The sequence below is a fragment of the Medicago sativa genome, chromosome 4, assembly GCF_051527215.1.
Source record: "Medicago sativa cultivar Bolivia chromosome 4, Bolivia_mono, whole genome shotgun sequence".
Taxonomy (NCBI): Eukaryota; Viridiplantae; Streptophyta; class Magnoliopsida; order Fabales; family Fabaceae; genus Medicago; species Medicago sativa.
This window is the reverse complement of record NC_140752.1, coordinates 78,873,220-78,896,383: the sequence shown is the minus strand read 5'-3', so window position 1 is coordinate 78,896,383 and position 23,164 is coordinate 78,873,220. Positions and strand designations below refer to the sequence as shown.

General features: G+C 32.7%; 4 protein-coding genes and 1 pseudogene across 4 annotated transcripts; 4 read left to right on the top strand and 1 right to left on the bottom strand.

The window, feature by feature from the left end:
- Positions 1 to 240: 240 nt before the first annotated feature.
- LOC146932290 (isoflavone-7-O-methyltransferase 9-like) lies at positions 241 to 2,210 on the top strand. Its single transcript, XM_085703923.1, has 2 exons — positions 241 to 1,034; positions 1,640 to 2,210. Exons 1-2 carry the CDS (start codon positions 267 to 269, stop codon positions 1,940 to 1,942), a joined length of 1,071 nt encoding a protein of 356 aa, XP_085560049.1. The 5' UTR covers positions 241 to 266; the 3' UTR covers positions 1,943 to 2,210.
- A 142-nt stretch (positions 2,211 to 2,352) lies between these two features.
- LOC146932289 (protein DMP4 pseudogene) lies at positions 2,353 to 3,168 on the bottom strand (annotated as a pseudogene).
- A 5,955-nt stretch (positions 3,169 to 9,123) lies between these two features.
- On the top strand, positions 9,124 to 9,663 carry LOC146932288 (uncharacterized). The gene has a single exon (XM_085707745.1). The coding sequence runs from the start codon at positions 9,124 to 9,126 to the stop codon at positions 9,661 to 9,663; it is 540 nt and encodes a 179-aa protein (XP_085563871.1).
- A 6-nt stretch (positions 9,664 to 9,669) lies between these two features.
- Positions 9,670 to 10,722, top strand: LOC146932287 (uncharacterized). The gene has a single exon (XM_085707744.1). It carries the CDS (start codon positions 9,670 to 9,672, stop codon positions 10,720 to 10,722), a length of 1,053 nt encoding a protein of 350 aa, XP_085563870.1.
- A 1,531-nt stretch (positions 10,723 to 12,253) lies between these two features.
- Positions 12,254 to 13,240, top strand: LOC146932286 (uncharacterized). Its single transcript, XM_085707742.1, has 2 exons — positions 12,254 to 12,521; positions 12,939 to 13,240. The coding sequence occupies exons 1-2, from the start codon at positions 12,254 to 12,256 to the stop codon at positions 13,238 to 13,240; spliced, it is 570 nt and encodes a 189-aa protein (XP_085563868.1).
- The last annotated feature ends 9,924 nt before the right edge of the window (positions 13,241 to 23,164 follow it).

Here is a 23,164-nt window from a genome sequence, read left to right as displayed (position 1 = left end):
AAATGAGAGATCCAGATATTCGAATTCAAATACGGTATCCAACCAAACAATTATTAATTTATTTTATAATTTATATATGGTGTTAGTCTTGATAAGTTAGTCAAACTTCATTATCGTTGCTCCTTTTTGTTTCATACACCGTATACAAATTTTTATTTTTATTTTAAAAAATAGTGAGGGTTAAGGCGGCACATACTCATATATAAAGCACCCTTTAGTTCATTGAAGAGCATCACATCCAACACAATCTTCAATTCATTATTGTAATGGCTTCTAAAAAAGACTTATACAAACCAAGTGAGCTTTTCCAAGCTCAAACTCACTTATACAAAATCATGTATGGTTTCCTTAATCCAATGTCTGTTAAATGGGCACTTGACCTTAAAATACCAGATATCATCCACAACCATGGCCAAGCCATTACTCATTCTGAGCTCATTTCAGCTCTTAAGGTTCCACAATCAAAAGAAACATGCGTCCATCGACTCATGCGCTTATTAGCACATATTGATTTCTTTGCAATTGTCAAAATTGATGAAACCAAAGAAGGATATGCTCTTACTCCAACATCACAACTCCTTGTCTCGACCACTGATCATTGTTTATCTTCAATGGTTCGGTTGCTGAACACTCCAACTCTTGTTGACTCGTACAATCATTTAGGGAAATGGACTTGTGGAGAGGATCTCACAATTGTTGAGACTGCATTAGGTCCAGAAAGTTATTGGGATTTTATTCATCAAAATTCATCATACTTGAAGACTTTTAATGATGCTATGGAAAGTGATTCTCATGTTGTGAGGTTGGCTTTGAGAGATTGTAAGTCTGTTTTTGAATGGATTGGTTCATTGGTTGATGTTGGTGGTGGAACTGGAAACACAGCTAAGATTATATGTGAGACGTTTCCAGAGCTGAAGTACATTGTCTTGGACCTTCCACAGGTTGTTTCAGGTTTAACAGGAACCAATAACTTGACTTTTGTTGGTGGGAACATGTTTAAATCTATCCCTCAAGCTGATGCTGTTTTGCTCAAGGTATATATCGTACAACCCCGATAGCATGATGCCATTTTTTTTGTCTTTAATTACATCTAACTCTAAGAAGCAGTGCAACATCGATATTTCAGATTGAAAGTGTATTACGTTGATACATGTGTTTACATTTAATCATTTTGTTTATTCAAATTATTATCAACGTTGATGTGTCTATGCTGAACTATCCGTCCGAGTTCAGTTTTTTTTCAGGTGGGGTTTGTAGAGAGAAGAGTGGGGGTAGCAGCTATAGTAGAAAAGTTTGTAAAAAATAGGTTTAGATGGTTTGGGCATGTAGAGAGAAGGCCCGTGGATGCCGTCATAAGAAGAGTAGATCAGATGGAGGAGAGTCAGGTCAAAAGAGGTAGAGGAAGACTAAGAGAAACCATTAAAAATGATTTAGAGGTCAATGATTTGGATCGAAATATGGTCTATGATAGAACACTATGGCGTAGTTTGATCCATGTAGCCGACCCTACTTACTGAGATAAGGCTTGATTGTTGTTGAGAGAGTTGAAAAGGAATTTATAATTAACACAGTGTATGTATCATTAGTAAAAGTTATTGACAGAGTTTCTGATCCACTATACGTATTTCTATTTTTGCAGTGGGTGTTACACAATTGGAGTGATGATGATTGCATTAAAATACTAAAAAATTGCAAGAAAGCTATTTCTGGAAAAGAGAAAGGAGGAAAAGTGATAATCATAGATGTAGTGATAAATGAAAAACAAGATGAACATGAAATGACAGAAGTAAAGCTTTTACTTGATGTGGTTATGATGACCAGTCTCAATGGAAAAGAGAGAAATGAAAACGAATGGAAACAACTTTTCTTACAAGCTGGCTTCAAATATTACAAGATATTTCCCACATTTGGTTTTAGGTCTCTTATTGAGCTCTATCCTTAAACCTTGCTGTAATTTAATAATTGTATTTTTGCAGTGCTATAAATTTATATTATAGCCACTTATATTTAACTCAAGTGACATATAGGTGGCCCCTGACCAGTGTAATAACAAGAATAAGAATGTAATTTGTGTGACATCAATTTCTCAAAATAAAATGCAAATAGTTTAGTAGTGCCTTGCACAAGTTATAGACTTTGATGTAACAATTTGATATTTGCTAAAAACATGTTTTATTCAATAAAGTTGAATTGAATTTCATGAAGCATAAGCATGATTCCAATTATTGAAATTCAATTGAATTCATAATCTCACATATAATATAGTATAAGTTTGCTTTAGCAGTGAGAGTCCACTCAACGCACGTTCAGCCTGCTGCCACAATTTGTGGCTTCTATATTTTCACGGTAGAATGACATCGAAATGCGAGAATTCACGCTTCAACGTAAGACTAAACATACCAATAATTTACTACATAATTATATAAACATAAAAAGGGCTTATATATAAATGTTAATTTGTTGAAAGTGGGAAGCCAATTCCATGTCTATGAGTAGGAAATGTAACAAACAGCATGCTACAGAAAACACCAATTCCAACAGGCAATGCAGTAAGGATTTGACGCATCTCATATGAAGGTGATGGAAAGAAACAGTTAACCACATTATGATCAAACATTGCAATAGCTGAAAAAACCAAGATTGACATAATTGCATGCATGAAATCAATGAACCTTAGTTTATATTTTGCATCAAGTTCATGTGGAAGTGTAGCTGATCCATCAATGATCCATAAGCCTCTAAATGTGGCAAATCCATAACATATGTTCCCTTTATTGTCTTTGAAGCTATCAGTGAAGCATAGTAGGAAGCATGAGGCACCACATAAGGATAAAAGTGATAAAGTCATTAACTGTGTAACGTGGTCACACTTGCCTTGGTTTGTGAATATTGGTGATAGAAGTTGGAATGAAAGGACAGTGCCTGTTGGTAAAAGATTGGCTAAATGAGCTGTGCTTTTACATGTTTGATTGATGGCTCTATGAAAAAGGTTCCTTTGTGGTTCTACAATCTCCATGTTGTGAAGAAATGGTAGCTTTTGTTCATCATAGAGGTTTGATACTTTAACATCCATAGCTTGAAGAACTTTTCAATTGCCTTTCTGTTTTGCTTTGATAAGCATTTGTTTTGGAGCATAGGTTTGATAAAAAGACTTATATTCATATTAGATGAGAGTTGGGGGAAGTATGGGCTACGTAAGCAATAATAAAAATTAATTTTGAATTAATTGATTTTGTAAAATTAATTTTGATTAAAATTGAGTTGAATCTAAAATTACTTATTTTTAGATACATTGATGTATATGTCTGTTGAATAATAAGATTGATGCTAAAAACTCTGTTTGAAGATATATATGGTTTTTGCGTAAATTAGTACTTCGATCCTCGAAATTGTAAGGATCAACCTATTTAGTCCCTCAAATCACAAAATAGCAAATTAATTCCTTAAATTAAAGAGAGTCAATTAATTTAGTCCCTATATCAAAATATTTCTTTGATTAACATCTTTCAAAAGTAATAAAAGATGTGCATATTAACTTTATTAGTCTCTTTGTAAAAAAAAAAAAAAAACTTAGTCTCTTGGTACATCTAGGCATAGCAACAAAACTCATATCCGCGGGTACCCATCCGAACCAAATCCAATTTGACGGGTTTTACCTGCTTTGACTGGGTTTGGGTATAAGTATGAGTTTTCCCCGATTTCAAAACACGGATACGGGGCGGGTAACGGGGATATAGGTACCCACCGCGAACCCATACCCAAACCCACCCTAAATGTAGAAAATCAATTTATTACCCCTTTTATATAAATAGAAATCAAAACCCTAAGTCATTTCACTCACACAGTCAGCGTCTTGGTCTTTTAGATGACACTCACTTATCATAGTTCTCTCTTGTCTCCTTCCATATCTCACACTCTCGGCCTCTCTCTTCTCTATCACGATATACATCGATCGTCATCATCTCTTTGCTGGATAATGCATTACAACATTGCGCTTGGAGCTGAAAAATACTTATTTTTATTAAAAAAAAATTATCCACTGCGGGGATGGGGAAGGGGCAGGGATACTCGAACCCGTCGGGGACGGGGATGAGTTTCGATTTTCTCATCCCCGCTGGGCATGGGTAGGGTAACGGGTAAGTATATGGGGGTAGGGTATGGAGACGGGGAAGGTAAAACCCGTCCCCACCCCGCCCCATTGCCATGCCTAGGTACATCAATATAAATATACAACATTTAAAATTTTGGTATTAAATTTGGAAAAAAATACTAATTTGACTAACGTTCAATTTAAGGATCAAATTGCTGTTTCACATATTTAAGGAACTAAATTGGCAAACCTTACAATTTCAAATACTAAATGGTTGTTTTGCTCAATATCTTTTCAAATTTTGTTTAAAATCAATTCTAAAGGCCAAAAGTATATTTACTTCATTATAATAACCATAATAATCGGAATGGAGCCAAAAGGGAAGTTAGGTAATATTGTTTTTACTTGTAAAATATACCATCTGAAAACTTGATAAATCAGATTTTAACTTAATTTGTGAGGTTCTTTGTTCATCATGGCTTAAAGTTAGTTAGTTGTAAATAAGGCTATAGCCTTATAGGAGGTTTTGCCTTATACGTGACAGCTATGAATCCAAAAACTTGCGCAATAGAAGAGAAATAAGAGAGATGATGCGTGAGATTTCAATCATTAATTAACTTCTGATGAAGAATGAAGTTTGGTGACAGAGGAATTTTTTTGCTGAGACGCAATGACTATAAACTAACTGGGATTTGCATGGGCATGCTTTATAAGCACATGGGGCAACGTAAGCTTAGAGGTTCCTGTATGAATAGTTAACCTTAGCTTGGGTCTGGCCCAATTATTTTGCCTAATTTAAAAAACACTAGACCATTGACCCGTGCTAACGCACGGGTCATATCGAATGTAATATTTTACGGTAATATGTAACAAAATAGTTTAGTTGAAGGTCAAAATATTAAGAAGCATATACGTTGGTACTGTATCATAACATAATATTTTCATGACATTTATTCAAAAAAAAAATATTTCCATGACATCGTCATTGGTACTGTAACATAACATAATATTTTAGAAAGTAAAAAATTTGACATTAAATGCAAAAGTGTGGAGGGAAATTAGGCGAGAAAATTAGGTTAAAATTAGGTTTAATTTTGCGAGACGGATTAAGATTTATAAGTAAGAGAAAAAATAGGACTTAATTTTCGCATGAATTTTTTTTTCAATAAAGATTTTTTAGATTAATTGCGTGGAGAAAGAAGGGAAATTTTGAGATTAAAATTAGGGTTTAATTAGGGTTAAGGATAGCTTGACGGGTTAACATTTATAAATAAGAGATAAGAGATTTAATGATTTGTTTAAAAGGGAGATTGATATTGGATATCAATTAATGGAAGCAAAATTAGATCAAGAAAATTGTCAGTGGCTTAGTGGTGAAATTGTTGAGGAGAAGCCATTAAAACTCGGGTTTGAATTCCTGCAAAGGCTTTTTTCAATAAAGATTTTTTAGATTAATTGCGTGGAGAAAGGAGGGAAATTTTGAGATTAAAATTAGGGTTTAATTAGAGTTAAGGATAGTTTGATGGGTTAACATTTATAAATAAGGGATTATTGTCATGTATTTTTATTTTTACTGGAACATTATTGTCATGTATTAGAAAATAGAATATGTATTTAAATAAAAAAAAGAAAGAAATTAGAATGTACTAGTATTTCTGATTCAATTAATTATAGGTACCCTTAGGCTTTAGCTTGGGAGTTTGGATGAGAGGGGAGGTGAGTGTTTTGAAAAAAAGGAAGGAGCAAATGGGAAAAATAAAAAACATTGAGAGGAGATGAATTTGGAGGTTAATTTTTTATTAATAATATAAAGTTTTTCTCATTTGGGAACTCAAAAATTGTATTGGTGGAGGATTTTGAAGGATTTTGAAGGGTTTACATGAATTCTTAAAATTAATAATTATTAATCATACGTATTAATTTATCATTTTCTACAAAATTGCTCTCTCAAAAAATGTGAAAGATATCTCTATTTTTCGATATATTTCCCACCTTTCCAAAACTCTCTCATTCTTTAATCAGCGCCAGTGATTGATAAATAAAATTTTATTAAATGTTTAGTATAGTTTAGCATAGATTACGGACATAAAAGGTTTCTCAAATTTATACACCATTCTTTTGCATTTTTTTTATATGTTTATTTTATTTTTGAAAGGTTAGATGTTTGTTTTATTATTTTAATAAAATTACATTATGTTATTTTCTAAAAAAAATTGCATAATGATTTCTCAAATTAGTTATTATACCACTATTTTCAAAATCTCATAAGCTCCCCTCTACAAGAGATAATTTTGTTGGAGAATTTTTTTTTAAAGAATTTTGTTGGAGACATTGTTTGACACTAATTGTGTCTTCCTTTTCCAACTAAGATTCAAATATTGGTTCATCACGTTGTGAAAGATTAACCCTTTTCGCTAAATCGAATTATAATCGATATTTAATTACACCATTATCAATCAATACATCAAATATTTTTGTCAAAAATATCAAATATGTCCATAGAGCTATACACTAATATGCACATAAAATCTTAATTGAAAAAAAATATCTTTATATTTATAAGACCACTAAGATCTACATATTATGGTCCCCTTATCATGTGGAATATTTGGTGTTCCATGAACAAACTTGTATTTGTAGGTCAACAACATGCGGCGAGTTCGATCGTAGCCACAATCTTTGCGCAATTGCGGGTAGCTCGTCAAGTATTTGGTGTTATACGCCATCTCATATTCCTTGCCCTTCTAGTTAGATCTCTTGGCAACTTGGTGACGTTGAGACAATGCTTCTTAATGTAGATGACATCACTCTTACAAACCCAAAAAAGACATGTTTTGGAGGTTTGGTTAGGAATCATGAGGGCCCCTTTCAGTTTTCCTTCTATGGTAGAGTGATAATTTCTAATGTGCTTCATGGTGAGATAAAAATCCTTCTGACCAGTATTGAAGTTTGTTGGCAGGCAGGATTCAAGAAACTCTTATGTTTTTCAGACTCCCTTCCACCACTACGCGATTATCTGGAAAAAGATTGGCATGTTAGTTTGTGTCACACTCTTTGTGAAGGGAATAATTGTGATGATATTCTAACCAAAATGAAAGCTAACTATCTTGATCATTTGTTCGTTGTTCAAGAGCCTCTATCTTGCCTTTCTTTTATCCTATCAGCATATGTTCTAGGAGTGTCCTTTATAAAGAACTAGTCAAAGTCTTTTTTTTCTTTTATTTTGTTCATGTTACACAAAAAAAACAAGATTACTCTTGTGGGAATGTATTCAAATTTCAAACCTCAGACCCGAGATGATGAATTCATCGGGGTCATTTATCTGGGCCGGATTGGCTTATTGAGATAAGGTAATTTCCAACTTCCAATATGAATGTCTTTGGCAGACACATTAAACTTGTTTGGCTTTATTTTCCAGTTCCAGAAGGTGGTAATATTCTTCAAATAAGGAACAATACTTCATAAGTTTGCCCCAATCATGTCAGAATATACATGATACATCCATCCAAGCAAGCCTCGGTGAACTTATCACAATCAACTTAACAGTGTCTTTGGTTTTCTCTTGTGCAACAAACAAGTACCAAATGATAGAGTTGGATAAGTTGCTAGATGCAGGGCAACTGCCAAATCTAATTTGGTTGGACTTGAGCCAGATAAGGCTGACGTACCATAAATACCACCACAGTTAATATTGTCTCCCACTTAAAAATGTAACAAGTAGTCAAAATAGTATATATATATATATATTGGTAATTTTGATTCTTGAATATGTAACAAGTAGTCAAAATAGTGTATCGATATATCGAAATTTCAAAATAGTCCTTGATTGTGTATTATGTTAGTCAAAATATTCTCCTACGTTAAAATGTTTTGTTAATATTGTCATATTAATCCTTCAATATACTTACTTATTATCATATCAGTCTTTATAAGTACTACTTACTTACATATCAGTCCCTATATAAAACAAGTTAATGTCAATATTGATAGATTATTTTAACTTCAGAGACTATTTTGATTAATGAAGTGAACAAACAAAGAATTTTAATACATTAAGAAACTGTTGTACCTATTTTTTTACAAATTCAAGGATTAAACTGGCTATTACCCTTGTATGCAAAGAGCAACTACCTCTTAAAAAATATATACATAAAGAGCAACTAAAGTTCAAGTGTCGGTGATGGTATAACTCCAATGAGTAGTAGTGGACCGTGGCAATGGACTCATTGGATTATCAATTGTGATGGGTGAGATGTGCTTGTAGCACCTTAATTTAGTTGCAGCGTGCCGTTTGATGGATGCATAATTAATGATCATGACAACAATTGTGAGAGTAATAGGCATGAGTATGACAGCAGCAACGATATGAAAGTGAAAGCAAATAGCAATTTAGGGTGCAGCATATTCAAATCAATATTTCGACGAATTTGATGATTCAAACTAAATTAATTAAATTCATTTTATTTTGTCTTCATGACTGTGAATATAACTCAGCCGACAAAGATATCGTAGTATCTAATGTCAAAAAAAATTGGTTCCAAACAAAATTGAAAAAATAAAACCCAGTATGTATTGGTTTAGAATCAGATATCAATTTAAGCTGATTTACAATGGATCACCTGAAACTAGAACCAAATATTTGTATATTAGTATTTTTTTTTTGTTCAATTTTTAGTATTTTTTATCATACACTATATTAAATTTTATAGTGTTATATTTTTAGTTCATGTACATGTTTTAATGGTAGGAAAAAAATCTAAACTATATAAAAAATTAGTTTTTTTAATTAAATTTATTAAATTCTAAAAAATGAAATACGGTTGAATGGACAAACCAATTTGTTTTTCATCGGTTTTGTTTGGTTTAAATTTTAGGAGCAAAATTATTAAAATTGAACAAAACCAAATATTTTCAATCTGCTCAAATTTTTAAATATCAAGTGACTTAAATTTTGTTTCTTGAGTAATTTTCTTTTGGTGCGATTCCTTCTTTTTCCTTCGCCGTTTTGCACCCTTTTTGCTACAAGCCCCGCCATGGCTTTTGATTGGCAAACAGAATTGGCTTCCACAGGGAAACCCTCCACTCTTCCCATCGTGGTTGCAACTACCAATAACAGTGACTCACCAAAAAAATCCTTTGCCCAGGCACTTGCTGCTGCAACTGTGGCGGACACTGCTCCAACGTTGCCATCTCCGGTTATACGTGGTGAAACTCTATGCATTCCTATTTCTGATGAAACATATGCTCAAGGAATTGAAGCCTGTAAAAGGAATCTACGGGGCAGACTCATCTTAAATAAGGGAGACAAACCCTATGGTTCACGGGAGGTACAGACTAAGCTTCACCAAATCTGGAAGAACATTGGGCCATGGAAAATGACGCCGCTAGGAAAGGGGTATTTCGAGTTCTACTTCTCTTCTTATGATGATATGCGATCAGTTTGGTCAAAGGGAACCCTAAACCTTAAGCCAGGTTTGCTTCGGCTATTTGAATGGACTAAGGATTTTAGTGCGCGTACACAAAGGCAAACACATGCCCAGGTATGGATTCGTTTGAATGAGCTGCCGCAATAGTATTGGATGGACCGCACGTTGCGAGAGATTGCAAGTGCAATTGGAACACCGCTGCTCATTGATTCAGCCACACAAAACCGTGTCTTCGGACATTATGCGAGAGTTTTGGTGGATATGGACATGTCGAAACATATTTTCAATGAAGTTACGGTTGAGAGAACAGGCTACTCCTTCGCCGTTGAGATTACCTATGAACGTTTACCGGCGTTTTGCACACATTGCAGGAACATTGGACATAATATTTCAAGCTGTAGATGGCTGCACCCCGTTAAAGAAATTCCTCCTGCTGATAAGGGGAAAAAATCCACAACTTCACAGAAACAGCAGGATCCGAAGTGGCAACCTAAAGACAATCCTGATGGCATAGGGTCGTCAAAAGCTTTCGAAGCCCCGGTGGTTAGCAAGAGTACAGATGCAGCCCCGCAATTAGACAACATCACAGTACCAACACAAACTACTCAAACCGAGTCAGACCTTGCATCGGCTATGATTCCCATTCCGATTGTTGATACGGAACAGCATGACAATGAGGCAATACCAGTCGTTAATAAGGGTACAACAGTGATTCCTCAAGCAGATGACTCTACTTCTACGGAGCAGTATGAACATGAGGCAGTACCAGTTTTTATTCCAGTGGTTGACGAGGGTGTACAGCAGGAAAAGCTTCCAAGCAACTCAGTTCATGTCCTGGAGAAAATTGTCGAAACTGCAGAGACACGGGATGATGAGCATACGACTACAACTCAACCTCCATTCATAGATGCCATGGAGTTGGAGGCACAAACAAACACCGCTTTAACTGATGTTGAGATTCAACAAGACCACAATGCTCCTGAGCGTGCAGTACTTGTTCAGCATCACCAGATTTCGGTCTCGCAGAATGTTCAGCATGATTTGGACCTTTGGGCACGTATTCGTGAATATGACCAACGGATGGCGGCTGAAGGATTTACGCAAGTTCTATCCAAGAAACAACAAAAGGATTTAAAAAAACAAGTGTTAGGGAAGGCTTCATACAACACCCGGACAAGGGGTACACCTCCACCCTCTTCATCATGAATTTACTTTATTGGAATATCCGAGGTATCGCCAATTTTGATTCTAAAATTGCATTATGTAATTTATTTCTGTCTCATACTCCTGGTATTATTTTTTTGCGGAGCCGATGGTTTTATTTGATGATGTTCCTTCGTGGTACTGGAATAGTATTGGTGTTTCGAATTATTGTTTGAATGTTAGAGAAAATTTGCAGCCGAATTTATGGGCACTCTAGGGCAAGGTCACTCTCCCCACTGTTTCTTCTCACATATTTCGTGAAGGTAACTGTTGTGCGGATAGGTTAGCAAATATGGATCATACTATGCAGGGATCTGTTTGGTTAGATTTGTTACCTGCTGAGTTGTATCTTGATTTCTTTCGAGATAGGATAGGCTGGCCTAACTACAAGTTTCCTTAGGGACATGTAGTCTGCTGCTTTTTTTTTTTTTTCTCTTTATTTTCTGAGGGTATTGGCCTAGTCCCCCCTCCTCTTGTACATATTTTTCCTTTTTTTTAATAAATCTTTAGAGTTTGGCGGCATAGGATGGAGGTTTCCCGGGGTGCCAACCTAGTTGGGATGTCGGTGTTTCCTCTTGATGCATGACCTCTCTCCTTGCTTAGCAAAAAAAAAAAATTTTGTTTCAGTTAAAGAAAAACTTATCAAAACTATAGGGAATAATATAATTTTTGTTTTGTTTAAATTTTGTTTCAGTTAAAGAAAAACTTATCAAAACTATAGGGAATAATATAATTTTTGTATCAAGTGACTTAAATTTTGTTTCAGTTAAAGAAAAAGTTATCAAAACTATAGGGAATAATATAATTTTTGTTTTGTTTAAATTTGTTTCAGTTAAAGAAAAACTTATCAAAACTATAGGGAATAATATAATTTTTGTTTTGTTTTAGTTATAATTTTTGTTTTGTTTTAGTTCATACAATATGCTTCTCTTTAGTTTGAGTCCCTATATATATGAGTTTTATCCTTAAGTTTTTTTTTTCCTTCTTCTAGTTTTGCATAAATTTGTTATATTGCAAGAAGTCTAGCCATTTCTGTTAAACCCAAACTCCATTAGTGTTAATTTTTTTTTTGTTGAACAAAAAGCAGATTTTACATGTTAAACCCAAACTCCATTAGTGTTAATTTTTTTTTTTTGTTGAACAAAAAGCAGATTTTACATAACTAAAACAAAAAGGTAAACAAAATAATCAAAACTATAATAGAATATATATTAAAAAGATTACTTGTTAGGTGACAAGCAAACAATCTGGCCCACTTATTACTTCTCATTGTCATGATCATATATTATCTTATCTTGAGTATGATATTATAAATAAACTGATTTAATTTGATATCTGTCAAGAAAAAAGATATCTGTCAAACAATCCAGACTTGCATACTTGGAATAGTTCGCTCATCAATAACATCTTTTCCATCTCAGACGCTTCAGCCATTTGCGGATTGCCACTCCATACGTGTAATTTGCACGATACTCGAGTTTGGCATCATTCTGCTGATGGTATTTATACTGTCAAATCTGCTTATACCTTATGCATGTCTCTGGAAGTTGAAGCCAATGTTTCCCCCACTGTTGTTACGCATAATTGGAACATTATCTGGAAACAACATGTGCCTCCTAGAGTTCGTTCCCTGTTATGGAGAATGGCTCACTGTTGCCTTCCAACTCGCACTCGTTTGATCGAGAAAGGTGTACCTGTTAAAGATACATGTGCTCATTGCGATGTCTTGGATGAATCCCACATCCACTCATTCTTCGTGTGCCCAAAAGCTATGAATTGTTGGGAGCAAGTTCGATTGGATGGTATTGTGCGTGAGTTGTTGCGTGATACTAATGATTTCACATCTCTTCTTTGTGATTTCTTTAGCAGGTTGTAACCACATACCCAGGCAACGGTATCTATGATTCTATGGAGTCTCTGGAAAAGTAGAAACTCTAAATTATAGGAAGGCGTTGACACTCCCTCACCTTTCATCGTTCAGCGAGCGCATAATTCTCTTCATGAATGACGCTGTTTACAAAGAGTGAGACAACTCAACCAGAATATACATCAGGATGAGCTCTGGGTTAAACCCCCTCCTTCCAGTTTAAAATGCAATGTAGATTGTGCCCTCTTCAACAACAATACCATCACAGAGCTCGACATTTGCTTTCGAGACTCTTCAGGGACATTACGTTATGGATTATCTAAGTATTCTTTATATACTTCTTCCCATTCAGAAGCCGAGGCTCTAAGCTTTCTTGAAGCATTAACCTTCGCTGTCAATCAAGGCATGGAGTCTGTTATTTTTGAGTCTGATTGTAAGCTAGTTGTCGATGCTACTATTTCCACCTCTTCTCCTCTTAATGAGTTTGGAGATATAATCTCTAGATGTAAGACTTTACTACCATCCCACAGTAATTATTATGTGTCTTATGTCAGGAGGCAAGCAAATAGGGTAGCTCATAACATAGCTAGAGCTGCCCCTACCTTTTCTATGATGTACCTGACTACTTGTCTCCGCTTATTATTGCTGAAATGAATTAATCTTGTCTTTGCTCAAAAAAAAAAGATTTTTAAAAAAGTTTTTTTTTTAAAAGAAGTTAAATAGCCTACTCAAATTGACACAGAAAAGAATTGAATTTGAGACCTTGAAGAGGAGCAAAAGGTCTCAAACCAGCACCACTAAACGAATCGAAGTGGAACAAAACTTTATCAAGGCCAAAATTATTTAGAGGGAAATAATTACATGCATAAGAACCAAATCAAGGACCTGATAAATTTGAAGATTCGATCTAAATTAGTTAAGTTGGTTCGATTTTTTTCATGTTGAAATTCAACCTATCAAGTGACTAAAAAGATCAACCGAGATTGAACAAAACCATTATAATTTATTCTATTTCTTTTCATACACTTTAGGGGATTTATTTCTCACTAACTTATCTTGAAAAAGAAATGTATTCTTATATTTTTTAATCATTATATATTATTTTTCTCATTGCAGTATTTTTTAACAATATAAATTTACAGCATTTTGAAAAGAAATGTATTCTTATATTTTTTAATCATTGTATATTATTTTTCTCATTGCAGTATTTTTTAACAATATAAATTTACAGTATTTTGAAAAATAAAGTTGAATATTTTAGTTTTTCATAAAGTTAAGTTTATTAAATTTCAAAAGTATCAAGTTGATTGTCCCCGTGAGCTTAACTCAATTGGTAAGAAGAATGCATAATATATGCAATGTCCGGGATTCGAATCCCGGACACCACAAAAAAAAAAGTATCAAGTTGATTGAAAAAACTAATATATTAAACTCGATTGAGCAAAACACTCATAGGCTCATTTACATATGCCAAAATTAAAGCAAGCCCAAATTCGTGTTTGGGTCATCTGCTATCACTACACCCCTCTCCACGAGGAAGGGGAGACCAATTCAAACTAACTTCTAACGTCTCCCCTCATAAACCTACGACCTTGTTCAGCGGTTACGATTCCCGCGAATCTATAATCGTCAAGGTCACAGTGTGCCATTAACAACGACTTATGCATGTTATCTCTATACAAGGGGACTTTACACAGTCCCTAAAGGTACATTATCTTTCTAACCTATGTACATTCATTGTTTTGAGAATTCTCTTCTGATTTGTGTAAACCTTTTATGATAGAATGTTGCATGTATTTATTTTAGCCATCGTGTTCCGTTTGCCATAAAGGTCTGCCTTTTATCAACAACAAAAAAAGAACTAATTAAACTTATCTTTTATGCCACTATAAAGTTCTTTAGCGAACAACAACAATTGTTTGTTTTGTCAAGTAACTTAGTTGCTAGAAATTCACCTCTTAAGAATAAGTGGAAAACTAAAGTTCGAACCTTAAAGCCTGCATAAAAAATGCAATCTTCATATCAAATGAGTTAATCTTACTATGACCAAACAACAACAATTCTAAAGTGCAAATCTAATCAATGAAGTTAGGTAGTGGATTGGGGTTTCCAAACTTTAGAGAGAGAAAGACATTACCTTTCTCTCTATCTCTCTCATCTTTTTCTTTCATATTTCTCTACACTTTTATACTTTCCCTCTCCTATTTTGGTGTATGTTTGGAAGCTAGTAAAATTACGGTGAATAATAATATTTAGTAAGAAATTACAATTACTAGCTTTTCAATATCACGGTAAAAAGGGATAAAAACTTGCGACAACGGTGAATCACTGCACAAACAAAGACTTAGCCTAAAGTCGCTCCAAAATAGACACCTCAAATTAGAGAATCCTAATTTGTCAGGTAGCAACATATATTTACATGTATTAATCATGTATTTCCTCCGGTCCTATTTATAAGAAATATTTGACTTTTTTGATTCATTGTATAAATGATTTATTTGGTTTATATTCTAGACAAGATACATCAATTACTCAATGAATCTAAAAAGTCAAATTTCTCTTATAAATAGGAACGGAGGAAGTATTAATTAATAATAAGTCATGCTAACAAGTGTCATACCCTTAGGACACTTGTTAAAGATTCAAAAAAGAAAATAATTTACAAATTTACGTAATGTATAAAAAGTTGTTTTTAAAGTTTCAATGTGTTGAATACACAAATCTTAAAATAAAATTTCTTTTTTGAACTTCTTAAAAAGTGTCTAAGGACACTTGTTAGTATTTTTCTTAATTAATTGAGTTTTGAAGTTCATCTAATTAGTTGTACAAATAGAAAAATGCTAATATGTATTAAAAAGATAAAAATTATGTATTTGAATATTGTATCAAAAATTGTGTCAATTTATTTCTTAAAATAATTTTTGGTAGTAAATACTAAAATCTGTACAATTCTTAACACATGCCTTGAGCAATGTTATGTAGGGGTGTAAGTGGTTTGGACAAAACCAACGAAACCGAAAGTCCAAACCGAACCAAACCGAAAAAATATCCGACCTTGTTTGGTTCAGTTTGAAACCGATCCGAACCAATCAAAATCGATCTAGTTTGGTTTGGTTCATGGTTTTTCATTTCGAGATCCGTGAAACCGATGAACCAATCCGATGATAATCACACTCCTTATTTTACTAATATTATCCTACATCACACAAACTTATGGTTAGGTCCAAAATTAAACATAAAATAATTTTTAATCCATTCACTTTCTCTCATCTTCATCTCATCTCATTAATCAGACTCTTTCATTTCTACTAAAAAAGAAATCCTAGCCGTCAACCACACCACATCCATTATTCATCGCCACCGGTCACCGCTGTGATCGTTCATCTGGTTAATTTTATCATGTTTATGTCATTGATTTATACTCATTATATTTCATTGTTTTCCATGTTCATTTTCTATGTCATTGATTTATACACGTGTGATGTCATTGATGCCATTGTTTTCCATGTTCATCTCTTGGTTAGTGAAGATTAAAAAAAGCCATTCAAAAAAGAAAGCATTTGTGATTTGTGAAAATTTTTTATCGCGTGTGATGTCACTGATGTGTATGGATAAAAATTGAAATAAAACTATAAAATATATATACTACTAAATAAAAAGCGTATCCTTAGAAAATTTTCTAATTTGCACGCAAGGTCTGTTTTGCCAAGCATTGAATAAAAAGATTGGAAATGTAAGCATTAAGGTACTATCTATAAAACTTGAGTTTCATATTGTTTAATTGAATTTTATTTTCTTTGAAATTTTATTTAATTTCTCGGCGACCATAATTTCACGATGTTTAAATTTCATGATGTTTTAATTTCAGTTTGCATGGATTTGTTATTTTGACTATGTTTTAATTTTAGGATGTTCTTTTGGAATTTTTGTGTTTGTTGTTGAATGATGCATGTATGGATCATGAATGATTGAAATATTCTATGCATGTATGGATCATGAATGATTGAAATATTCGAGTTTGATGAAGTTGTTTTTGAAGAATGATGGATGAATGAATCTTGAATCATATGTTCGAAATATTGAGTAAAGTTAGTTATAAAAAGTTGTATGAAAAATAGAGAGCATGAAAAAACAAAATATGAAATACAATTATACAAAGTTTTATGAAATATGTTGTGAGAATATGAATTTTTTTAATTGTATTTTTAAATAAACCGACCAACCGAACCAATCCAAATCGAACCAAACCGATTAATTTGGTTCGGTTTCTTTTTTTAAAAACAGTGAAAACTGAACCAATCCAAACCGATGAACGTTTCATCGGTTCGGACATTTTTTTGACTGAAAACCAATCCAAACCGAACTGTTACACTTATGACCTGTACAAATAATCGATTTGGATTTTTTTTTTGTATGTTTTTGTTTCGATTTGGATTTATTTTGAAACACTTTTTTGATCCCGCATTTTAAAACAATTTATTGTTGTGTGCAAAACACAAAATAATATTCCCTCCGTTTTAAAATGAGTGTCGTTTTAGGCAATTGCACACAGATTAAGGAATGGAATGAAATAATCATTAAACATAACACTTTTATTAAACTGCCCTTACTTTTATAAGAAAAAGACAAACTTAAAGTTGCATTGAAAATTGTGTGAGAGAAAAGTTGGAGAGGGTAAAGTTGGAAGAAAAAAATAAAGTTGTATTGAAAATGTAAAGTGACATTCATTTTGAAACAAATTTTTTTGCCTAAAATGACATTCATTTTGAAACGGAGGGAGTATATGCTTAACCCGCTAAAAAAAGTTAAATATATTTTTGGTCCCTATAAAATTGCGACCTTCTAAATTTAGTCATTACTTAATTTTAATAGTTTTTTTAGTTTTTATAAAAAAATTCTGCACTCAATATTAGTCTTTACTCAATCCAAATTTGATTAATTTATGCTTAAACTCTAAAGTTTTTCAACAATTTTTTACAGGCGTGTTAAGAACGTTATTAAAAGTTACTCCGAAAAGATATCGCAAAAATTTGATTTCTAAGTTCATATTTTTGTTACTTTTATCTTAAACTTTTGTCGTTTCAAAAAATTCATATTTAATTTATTTCATGTTAAAAAATTCTAGATTTTAGTAAATGAACCTTTTATAGTGTTCTAAACTTGTATAAAAAAAACCGTTAAAAAATTTAAGAGTTTAAGGATAATTAAACAAATTTTGTTTTAGCAAGGACTAAAATTATAAGTAATTTTTTTTGTAGGAATTAAAAAAACTATTAAAATTAAGTAAGGATTAAACATAGAAGTTCTCAATTTTATAAGGACCAAAAACATATTTAAAAATTGTCTGTTTTCTCACCCCCAACATAACAACATCATGTATGTATCATAAGCATGCCCCGTAACGGTTAGTAATTTCTGACTTTGCTTCTGAGGTAAGACTTGGCCAGTAAAATCATTGACTTTTGTACACGTTTTAACCTTTTTCATGATTCTTTTCACTCTTGAGATTTGAGAAGTATGTAGTGTGTGTTTGGTTCAGCTTTGAATATAATTGATTCTGACAGAATTGATTCTGAGAGAATTGATTTATGTTTGGATACAATTATGTAGAATTGATTAAACTGATTTATGTTTGGATACAATTATGTAGAATTGCTTTTGAATGTATAATTACTAAAATAGACATAGCTAAAGGAGAATTGATAAAGAAGGAGAATTGATAAAGGGCAATAAAGGAAAATAATAGGTTGTAATAATAAAATATAAAATTTACTGTTTATAATTGATTCTAGAAAAGCTAGAAGCTAGGATTTGTAGCTTCATCGAGAATTGCTTTTGGAGGATAAAAGCAATTCTGAAAAGCCAAACCAAACATGTTGTTTTTGGCTAGAATTGCTTTTGGCACTGTTTATAATTGCTTTTGGCAAGCCAAAAGCTGAACCAAACAGGCTCGTAGTTTAAGACATCTATTTTTTAATCAAGACATTTTATTTTGAGAGTCTATTTTTGCTATTCCCTCCGATCCTTTATAGAAGAAAAGAAACCAAAAATTATCAAAACCAAGACAATCATTAGTTGTTGTAATTTTTTTTGAATGTTTTTACAAATATACCCTCTTAAAAATTTGTGAAGTATTAAATATACCTACTAATATTGAAAAGACCAACATTAAATGAGGGTTAGAAAAGTATTTTAAACAATAAATGTATCTTAAAAATTGTCACTTTTTCTTATAAATAGAACCAAATAGTTTTTTGAAAATTTTCTTATATATAGGAACGGAGGGAGTACAATTGTAAACATGTCCAGTAAAATCATTGACTTTTGTACATGTTTTTACCTTGTTTATGATTATTGACTCTTGAGATTTGAGAAGTATGAAGTCTCGAGACATCCAATTTAATCAAGTCATTATATCTTTTTTGCTACAATTGTAAAAATAACAACATTACATTGCAATATAGACTTTATTCAATAAAGTTACACAATGATATGAAAAAGCTACAAACATGATTGAAAAGTTACATATTTGTTATATAAGTTGATGGAAAATAAAAGCAAGCACGACATATTTTGTTATAATTAGATCTTCAAGAACTTTACTAGTGTTTTTATATTTACTTTCCTTAATTACTACTTCAAAATTATGTCTTCAAGATTATGAAATTACTGGACCCAGCCAAGTGGACCCTTATGGTGAACCTTTGCTTCTAGTCTAGAATTAATTAACATGACCCAAAAAAATATATGAGCACTTGTTTGTAAACTCGTTGACAAATCTATGTGAATCACTCCAATAAACTTTCACTATTCACAAAGTTATAATCGATGTTTCACCTTTCAACTTCAAATGTTTCAATCATGGGATATAGCGTGGAGGAAGTGATGATGAGTTGCATGGACCGTAAAAGGTTTAGCCGGATTTTTACGTTACAAAGGCACAAACAAGCATGTTGATAGAGCAATAGCCCTTCAAAATCATGAAGGATGCATCTTTTTCTCTCCTTAATAGTTAATAATTGACAGCCTGAACTTTTTGTTCAATCGGTTTTGCTTTCTTTATCTACTAGTAATTTATTTGTTTCTGACCATTTCCCTCAAGTTGAGGTAGGTAGGGAAAGGAATTTACTATTTATATTTGATGGTGTATGCATCTAAGTGTTATGTGTGCACCACATAACATGAACAGAAAATCGTCTAACTAATAATGTCTTTAAAATTGAGTAAAAAAAAAATTATATCCTTCAATAGAGCCTCACACTGCATGTATGGAGAACTAAGACAAATTTTCATGAGACCTTCTTTGTTGAAACAATATTAGTTTTAGAATTTTTTTATTAATTTTAATTTAAAAGAAATAGCTGAGTAGATTGCTTTTTATTTTAGTAATAAAAAATTATATTTTTAGACAAAGCCTTAGCGTTTGTTTGAGTTAGCTTCTACGTACCCGTCAAACATGTGCGTCTAGACCCCTCCCACCATGAAAAAACAAGAAGCTACTATTTGTAGCATTAGAAAAACACACGATAGTGTCTCTCTTACCGTGGTTCCAAACAAACCATTAATACGATTGTTGGGCCAACCCTCTCTTTCTATCAAAATATATAGTTAAAAAACAATTTTAACTACTAAAATGCAGTGACAAACCTACCAAGTTCACATGCAATGTTTTACACCATTTGAATTCATATACACCATTCCTTTTATGTATGATGATGAAGGGTATACAAGCATCTACACTACACTTCACTCCTATGTCTAAAAAGGAATCTGTACCTCCAACACTTGAAGGCCTCCATTTGTGTGTTTCTACTTTCCTATACGTATTATACTTTCCCTCCTTCAACTTTGCTTGTATTCCCTTTTATACTTTTTTTTTTTTCGGGTGGCAGAGGTTTGAACCTCAGACTTTGCATATATTATGCATTGTCCCTACCAACTGAGTTAAGCTCACGACTACATTCCGTTTTATAGTTCAATAATAATAAAGGATATATGTGTATAAAAAAAAGTAGTACTAAAGGGGAAATGCTTAATCCTTTGGCTATAGACCACTAAAGACTTTGTATTATAGTGCTGAAGTCTTGTACATGACATGCCTCTACCACTCAATTCTACTTTCTCTTATTCTACCCAGCACATGTGACTGGATGGACATGATGGATAGTTGTAAAATGCAAGTTACAAATACATGCCAAGGGAATATTCATCCATCAATCAATTTGCCATCTTGGGATGTTATCTCTAGTTGAATCCTCTAATAATAAATTATCTCTCTAATCAGGTACCTAGATGGTCATATCCTCTAGGTCTATTAGCTTAGTTGATAGAGGAACGCAACTAATGTTTTAAAAATCGAACTGAATCGATCAATTCAACCATTTGAACCGAGAACCATTTAGTTTTGTTGTTTGGTTTGATTACATGTTTTTACCTAGTTTCAATTCTAGTACAAGACTATGCAAAACAGAACTGTTTTGCCTTGGACAAACTTGTATAAATCGGGTCAGAAAAAGATTCACATATGATATTCTGTCACATGGTACAATGATTCACATCTTATACCAATGCTGCCATTTAAGGCATTGAGCAAGAGTTTACTTCCATTATTATCAACTTGTGATAATGAATTACATACAGAATAATGCAATCCAATAACATTTTCTCGACCATAGAATTTGACACCAGTTAGGCAGTTTCAATGATGAAACAATTCATGGCCCTGACCCATCTCTTGCTTGAAGATTATACATCAAAATAGCATCAACAATGCATCATCACCATCTTGCCATCATGTCATGACTTGATTTCACAATGATTGTTAAAAATGACATTAATCTAAAAAGTGATATTTTCAACTTAATTTTTTTTTTTTTTATTTCATTAACTAGTGCCTCATGTGCACCGGTTAACATGACCCTTAACCAATGCCCCAGAGCATTGGTTAAGGAAACAAATATAGTAATATGACATTGGAACTTGTGCAATCAACTCTTCAAAAGTCTAAAAAGTGTTATTTTCAATTTAAAACTTTCTTTTTTTGATTTCCTTAACCGGTGTTCCAGGGCACCGATTAACATGACCCATCTTTTATATGGATGAGAAACAAATATGATAATTTATGCACAAAATTAGCTGGCTAATTGAGTCACTAATTTATGTGACTGATTAAAAGCCTCAAACGCGTTTTGGATCTTTGTTTAACTAAAACTTGTTACTTAAATCTTAATTGGACACTTGTCAAAAGAACCCTAATTGGTTGGTGCTTGATATGTGAAACAATCATGAAATAAAAAAAAGCAAACTAAAGTAATTAAGAGTTGGTGTGAGCTTAATCTTTATGCATAGCTTTCTCTTTAGGCCCCAGAAAAGGAGAGGTGGTATAGTTTGTAGAATATGCATGTGTTCCCATATGAATCATGATTTGTCTTGTAAATAATTTGATGAAAGTTCATGCTTGCAATACATTACATTATACATCTTAATATATGTTATTTTATAATTGGCATTTGTCATAAAAGAATGTTGTGTTAAATTATTCAGATTAAGGGAATAAATATGTACTGGGATCTTCCCCAAATCTCATTCCACTAATCATTCACAACATTAGGAAACAAGAGTGTTTGTACCAAAAGTTGAAAAGGCCAGTTGAAAAAATAAAATTTCCCCAAAGTGGCTTCAAAGTACTCCTTTTACACAGTTTATAAACAGAGAAAGTCCTGTGCCACTATGAAAAAGTGAGAGATGGTAGCATGAGGAAAACTAGGTAGAGACTTGGAAGTGTAAGACGACAATAATGAACATACTCAAATGGGTTGGATCCACCTTTAACTTTACTCTCATTTTGCACCTTTCTCTACCTTAATATAATGAATTAAGGTCACATACTTACACCCTAAACCATATAACATTTTTTTTTTTTAGTGAATATGGATGCTATATGTACTCTTTGAAAAGGCCCTGAACAAAAATTTCCTCTATCTTTTTTTTTGTTGGACCACCAATTTTTTCTTCAACTGATAAAGTAAAACAATGTGAAAACCTGCTACAATATTTTTTTTCCTTGATTTTGAAGCAGATTTTAAGTCATTATTGAAGAATGTGCCTTAGATTGTCTATTTCGTCAGGACCACAAGTTACAACTGAGTAGATTTTGAAAACCCTTTATTTAGATTGTTACAATCGTACATAAGTGTGATAAAGTTTAAAAATGTATCTTTAATTTTCTTATACTACCTCCGTCCCAATTTAATTGACACAATTTTGTTTTTCACACATATTAAGAAAAATGTATAAATAAAGAGGAAAGTGGAATATATTGTATTGAGAATGATAAAAGTAGTATTATTTAGTGTTATATTATATTGGAAATGATGAAAGTTGTATTGAAAATTATTTTGAGACACCTTTTTTTAGAAAATAGGTCAGTTATTCTGGGACGGAGGGAGTATATTTTTTTTCTTCATCAAATTGGCTCGTTGTACATCTCTTTTTCCAAAATCTTTATCTTCTGAAAAGAAATGGATTTGTCCACCTTTTGGCAAATGTATACAGCTTCTAAATATTTTTAGGCAAATG

What these genes read in the sequence shown, in the direction of transcription:
- LOC146932290 (XM_085703923.1), top strand. Translation starts at nt 267, where the DNA reads ATGGCTTCTAAAAAAGACTTATACAAACCAAGTGAGCTTTTCCAAGCT. An exon ending in CTGATGCTGTTTTGCTCAAG is followed by an intron (nt 1,035 to 1,639) that starts GTATATATCGTA and finishes CTATTTTTGCAG; the next exon opens with TGGGTGTTACACAATTGGAG.
- LOC146932287 (XM_085707744.1), top strand. Translation starts at nt 9,670, where the DNA reads ATGGACCGCACGTTGCGAGAGATTGCAAGTGCAATTGGAACACCGCTG.
- LOC146932288 (XM_085707745.1), top strand. Translation starts at nt 9,124, where the DNA reads ATGGCTTTTGATTGGCAAACAGAATTGGCTTCCACAGGGAAACCCTCC.
- LOC146932286 (XM_085707742.1), top strand. Translation starts at nt 12,254, where the DNA reads ATGTCTCTGGAAGTTGAAGCCAATGTTTCCCCCACTGTTGTTACGCAT. An exon ending in GGAGCAAGTTCGATTGGATG is followed by an intron (nt 12,522 to 12,938) that starts GTATTGTGCGTG and finishes CTTCCCATTCAG; the next exon opens with AAGCCGAGGCTCTAAGCTTT.